This window comes from Numenius arquata, unplaced genomic scaffold (assembly GCF_964106895.1).
Source record: "Numenius arquata unplaced genomic scaffold, bNumArq3.hap1.1 HAP1_SCAFFOLD_1860, whole genome shotgun sequence".
NCBI lineage: Eukaryota > Metazoa > Chordata > Aves > Charadriiformes > Scolopacidae > Numenius > Numenius arquata.
This window is the reverse complement of record NW_027414174.1, coordinates 1-6,776: the sequence shown is the minus strand read 5'-3', so window position 1 is coordinate 6,776 and position 6,776 is coordinate 1. Positions and strand designations below refer to the sequence as shown.

Genomic DNA, 6,776 nt, shown 5'->3' with positions numbered 1-6,776 from the left:
CTCATCACCTCCGTGCCCCCCTTGACCCCCGTGTCCCCCGTCACCCCCGTGTCCCCCATGTCCCCCTTGACCTCCACGTCCCCCATGTCCCCACCACCCCCCATGTCCCCCTTGACCCCCACGTTCCCACCCCCTCCGTGTCCCCCACCTCCCCATGTCTCCCTTGACCCCCAAGTCCCCACCAACCACCGTGTCCCCATGTCCCCCACCAGCTCCACGTCCCCCGTCACCCCCATGTCCCCCGTCACCCCCGTGTCCCCCCCATGTCCCCCCACCTCCTCGTGCAGGAGCCCCCGCAGCTCGCGGGCGCAGAGCTGGAGGCGCTGCCGGTCCCCGCTGTCGACCACCCAGACCAGCCCGTCCGTGCTCTCGAAGTAGTTGCGCCAATAGGAGCGCAGGGAGCTCTGCCCCCCAACGTCCCACACGTTCAGCTTGAACCTGGGGGGGGCAACGTGGCCACCGTGACCGTGGTCATGGCCACCAACGTGCTCACGGTCACGGCCATCAACACGGCTGCCCTCGTGGCCGCCAACATGGCCGTCGTCGTGGTTATCAAGATGGCTGCCAACGTGGCCATCGTCATGGCTATCAAGATGGCCGCCAACACGTTGGTCATTCTCACAGCCAACGTGGTTGCCAACGTGGCCACCAACACGGCCATCGTCATGCCTGTCAACATGGCCATCATCATGGCCATCAACATGACCACCAACGTGGCCACCATCATGGTTATCAATGTGGCCGCCAACATGGCCATCATCATGGCTATCAAGATGGCCACCAACACGGTCATTCTCACAGCCAACATGGTTGCCAACGTGGCCACCAACACGGCCATCGTCATGGCCGTCAACGTGGGCACCAACACGGCCGTCATCATGGTTATCGACATGGCCGCCAACGTGGCCATCGTCATGGCTATCAAGATGGCCACCAACACGTTGGTCCTTTTCACAGCCAACATGGTTGCCAACGTGGCCACCAATATGGCCATCGTCATGGCTGTCAACATGGCCATGGTCATGGCCGTCAACGTGACCACCAACATGGCCGCTGTCGTGGTTATCAACATGGCCGCCAACATGGCCATCGTCATGGCTATCAAGATGGCCGCCAACACGTTGGTCATTCTCACAGCCAATATGGTTGCCAACGTGGCCACCAACACAGCCATCGTCATGGCCGTCAACATGGCCATCATCATGGCCATCAACATGACCACCAACGTGGCCACCATCATGGCTATCAACATGACTGCCAACATGGCCGTCATCGCGGCTATCAAGATGGCCACCAACACATTGGTCATTCTCACAGCCAACGTGGTTGCCAACGTGGCCACCAACACAGCCATCGTCATGCCTGTCAACATGGCCATCGTCATGGCCATCAACGTGACCACCAACATGGTCATTGTCGTGGTTATCAAGATGGCCGCCAACGTGGCCATCATCATGGCTATCAAGATGGCTGCCAACACGTTGGTCATTCTCACAGCCAACATGGTTGCCAACGTGGCCACCAACACGGCCATCGTCATGGCTGTCAATGTGACCACCAACATGGCCGGTATCGTGGTTATCAACAAGGCCACCAATGTGGCCAGCATCATGGCTATCAAGATGGCCACCAACACGTTGGTCATTCTCACAGCCAACATGGTTGCCAACGTGGCCACCAACACGGCCATCGTCATGGCCGTCAACGTGGCTACTAACATGGCCATCGTAATGGTCGTCAACATGGCCACTAACATGGCCGCTGTCGTGGTCATTAACGTGACCCAGGACCACCACGGCCTCCATCCCCATGCCTGAGGTGGCCACTGGCATGACCACCACGACCACGACGGCCATCCCCATGGCCACCAGCCCCCCCGTGCCCACCACCATGGCCACCACCATGACCACTACCACTACGGCCACCACAACCACCATCATGGCCACCGCAGGACCACCACAGTTTCCGCTTCCATGCCTGAGGTGGCCACCACCATGACCACGATGGCCACCATGACCACGATGGCCATCCCCATGGCCACCATCCCCATGCCCACCACAATGACCACCACCGTGGCCACCACCGTGGCTACCACAACCACCATCATGACCACCCCAGGACCACCACAGTCTCCACCCTGATTCCTGAAGTGGCCACCACCATGACCACCACAACCACGATGGCCGCCCCCATGGCCACCATGACCATGGCCACCCCCATGGCCACCAACACGGCCACCACCACCGTGGCCACCACAACCACCATCATGGCCACCCCAGGACCACCACAGCCTCCACCCTGATGCCTGAAGTGGCCACCACCATGACCACGACGACCACGATTGTCACCCCCAATGGCCACCATGACCATGGCCACCCCCATGGCCACCACCACCACCATGGCCACCACCACCGTGGCCACCACCACCATGGGCACCACAACCACCAACACGGCCACCCCAGGACCACCACGGCCTCCACCCCCATGCCTGAGGTGGCCACCACCGTGACCACCACAACCACCATGGCCACCCCCATGGCCACCACCGTGGCCACCACCACCACGGCCACCACAACCACCATCACGGCCACCTCAGGACCACCACGATCTCCGCCCCCATGCTTGAGGTGGCCACCACCGTGACCACTATGACCACCATGGCCACCACGACCACCATGGCCACCCCCATGGCCACCACCGTGGCCACCACCACCACGGCCACCACAACCACGATGGCCACCCCCATGGCCACCACCACCACGGCCACCACCGTGGCCACCACCACCATGGCCACCACAACCACCATCACGGCCACCTCAGGACCACCACGATCTCCGCCCCCATGCTTGAGGTGGCCACCACCGTGACCACCATGGCCACCGTGACCACCATGGCCACCCCCATGGCCACCACCGTGGCCACCACAACCACCATCACGGCCACCGCAGGACCACCACGATCTCCGCCCCCATGCTTGAGGTGGCCACCACCGTGACCACCATGGCCACGATGGCCACCACAATGGCCACCACCACCATAATCATCACCACGGCCACCACAACCACCATCACGGCCACCCCAGGACCACCACGGCCTCCACTCCCATGCTTGAGGTGGCCACCACCGTGACCACCATGACCACCCCCATGGCCAGCACCGTGGCCACCACCACCACGGCCACCACAACCACCATCACGGCCACCCCAGGACCACCACGATCTCCGCCCCCATGCCTGAGGTGGCCACCACTGTGACTCCCATGGCCACCACGACCACGATGGCCACCCCAATGGCCACCATGACCATGGCCACCCCCATGGCCACCACCACTGTGGCCACCACAACCACCATCATGGCCACCCCAGGACCACCACGATCTCCGCCCCCATGCTTGAGGTGGCCACCACCATGACCACCGTGACCACCATGGCTACCCCCATGGCCACCACCACCGTGGCCACCACAACCACCATCACGGCCACCCCAGGACCACCATGGCCTCCACCCCCATGCCTGAGGTGGCCACCACCACGGCCACCACGACCACCATGGCCACCCCCATGGCCACCACCGTGGCCACCACCACCACGGCCACCACAACCACCATCACGGCCACCCCAGGACCACCACGATCTCCGCCCCCATGCCTGAGGTGGCCACCACTGTGACTCCCATGGCTACCACGACCACGATGGCCACCCCGATGGCCACCATGACCATGGCCACCCCCATGGCCACCACCACCGTGGCCACCACAACCACCATCACGGCCACCCCAGGACCACCACGATCTCCGCCCCCACGCTTGAGGTGGCCACCACCGTGACCCCCATGGCCACCACGACCATGATGGCCACCCCCATGGCCACCCCCATGGCCACCACCGTGGCCACCACCACCACGGCCACCACAACCACCATCACGGCCACCTCAGGACCACCATGGCCTCCGCCCCCATGCTTGAGGTGGCCACCACCGTGATCACCATGACCACCATGGCCACCACGACCACCATGGCCACCCCCATGGCCTCCCCCATGGCCAGCACCGTGGCCACCACCACCACGGCCACCACAACCACCATCATGGCCACCCCAGGACCACCACGGCCTCCACCCCCATGCCTGAGGTGGCCACCACCGTGACCCCCATGGCCACCACGACCACGATGGCCACCCCCATGGCCACCCCCATGGCCACCACCGTGGCCACCACCACCACGGCCACCACAACCACCATCACGGCCACCCCAGGACCACCATGGCCTCCACCCCCATGCCTGAGGTGGCCACCACCATGACCACCGTGACCACCATGGCCACCACGACCACCATGGCCACCCCCATGGCCAGCACCGTGGCCACCACCACCATGGCCACCACAACCACCATCACGGCCACCTCAGGACCACCATGGCCTCCACCCCCATGCCTGAGGTGGCCACCACCGTGACCACCATGGCCACGATGACCACCACAATGGCCACCACCACCATAATCATCACCACGGCCACTACAACCACCATCACGGCCACCTCAGGACCACCATGGCCTCCACCCCCATTCCTGAGGTGGCCACCACCACGGCCACCACGGCCACCACGACCACCCCCATGGCCACCAGCGTGGCCGCCACCACCACGGCCACCACAACCACCATCACGGCCACCTCAGGACCACCATGGCCTCCACCCCCATGCCTGAGGTGGCCACCACTGTGACTCCCATGGCCACCATGACCATGATGGCCACCCCCATGGCCACCACCACGGCCACCCCAACCACCATCACGGCCACCCCAGGACCACCACGATCTCCGCCCCCATGCTTGAGGTGGCCACCACCGTGACCACCCCCCCCCCAAAATGGTGGCCCGCTGGCCCCTCCCCCCGCTCACCCGCGGTGCTCGAGGGTCTTGATGTTGAAGCCCAGGGTGGGGGAGATGGTGGCCACGTCCTCCCCGTTGAACCTCTTCAGCAGCGTCGTCTTCCCCGCGTTGTCCAACCCCCTGATAAGAAAGGGGGGGGGGGCGTGAGGCCACGCCCACCCACCCCCCAAAACCCCGCCCACCTCCCTGGCCACGCCCCTTTTCTCCCCCACCCCATGTATAGTCCACCCCCCCCCTTGGCCCCGCCCGCCTATGACCACGCCCTCTCACGCAGCCCCCACCCCTCACTCAGAACTACACCCCTTCCCCCGGCCCCGCCCCTAAGGGTTGGCTCCGCCCCTTCCCCTTAGCCACACCCCCATGAGCACCCACCGTTACCCCCGCCCCCTTGTTGGCCACGCCCCCACCCCAATGGCAGGCTCCACCCCTTCCCCTTGGGCCCGCCCCTTCTCTGCAGGTCCCGCCCCTCACCCAACCCTTCCCTTAGGCCCCGCCCCCTCCAGACCCCGCCCCCAGAGCCCCCTCCCCGAGGCCCCGCCCACAGCCACTGCTCCTGCCCCCCCACCCCCTCTTGCCCCACCAGGCCCCGCCCCCGGGCCCGCCCCCTCCCCAAGCCCCACCCCCAGATCCCCCCTCCCCGAGGCCACGCCCCCTCCCACGAAGCCCCGCCCACAGCACAAGCAAACGCCTCTCCCCCCCACCCCCTTATATCCTGCCCCCACCAACCCCGCCCCCCTCCCCCTAGGCCACGCCCCCTCCCCAGGCCACGCCCCCTCCCCGTAGGCCCCGCCCCCCTCTCCTCCCCCCCGGAGGCCCCGCCCACACCCCAAACAGCCGCCGCTCCCCCCCCCAACCCCCATACCCCATCCCGCCCCCGCCCCCCTCCAACCCCGCCCCCCGCCCCCCTTGGCCACGCCCCCTCCCCGAGGCCCCTCCCCTCCACCAGGACACGCCCCCTCCCCCGGAGGCCCCGCCCACACCCCAAACAGCCACCGCTCCCCCCCCCACTCCCTTATATCCTGCCCCCACCAACCCCGCAACCCCGCCCCCCTCCCCCCAGGCCACGCCCCCATCCCCGCTAGGCCCCGCCCCCGTCTCCTCCCCCCCGGAGGCCCCGCCCACACCCCAAACAGCCACCGCTCCCCCCCCCACTCCCTTATATCCTGCCCCCACCAACCCTGCAACCCCGCCCCCCTCCTCCCTAGGCCACGCCCCCTCCCCCGAGGCCCCTCCCCTCCACCAGGACACGCCCCCTCCCCCGGAGGCCGCGCCCACACCCCAAAAGCCGCCGCTCCCCCCCCCCAACCCCCATACCCCATCCCACCCCCCGCCCCCCTCCAACCCCGCCCCCCTTGGCCACGCCCCCTCCCCCGAGGCCCCTCCCCTCCACCAGGACACGCCCCCTCCCCCGGAGGCCCCGCCCACACCCCAAACAGCCACCACTCCCCCCCCACCCCCTTATATCCTGCCCCCACCAACCCCGCAACTCCGCCCCCCTCCTCCCTAGGCCACGCCCCCTCCCCCGAGGCCCCTCCCCTCCACTAGGACACGCCCCCTCCCCCGGAGGCCCCGCCCACACCCCAAACAGCCACCACTCCCCCCCCCCACCCCTTTATATCCTGCCCCCACCAACCCTGCAACCCCGCCCCCCTCCCCCAGGCCACGCCCCCATCCCCGCTAGGCCCCGCCCCCGTCTCCTCCCCCCCGGAGGCCCCGCCCACACCCCAAACAGCCACCGCTCCCCCCCCCCCCCACTCCCTTATATCCTGCCCCCACCAACTGCGCAACCCCGCCCCCCTGCCCCCAGGCCACGCCCCCATCCCCGCTAGGCCCCGCCCCCGTCTCCTCCCCCCCGGAGGCCCCGCCCACACCCCAAACAGCCATCACTC

The 6,776-nt window shown here is 67.2% G+C and overlaps 1 protein-coding gene across 1 annotated transcript; it reads right to left on the bottom strand.

Moving 5' to 3' along the window:
- Positions 1-209: 209 nt before the first annotated feature.
- LOC141477828 (ADP-ribosylation factor-like protein 2) lies at positions 210-5,577 on the bottom strand (the record flags this gene model as incomplete). Its single annotated transcript, XM_074167016.1, has 3 exons — positions 210-438; positions 4,897-5,007; positions 5,561-5,577. Coding segments are annotated over 3 exons (357 nt in total), but the record flags the coding sequence as incomplete, so codon positions are not given.
- Between the last annotated feature and the right edge of the window lie 1,199 nt (positions 5,578-6,776).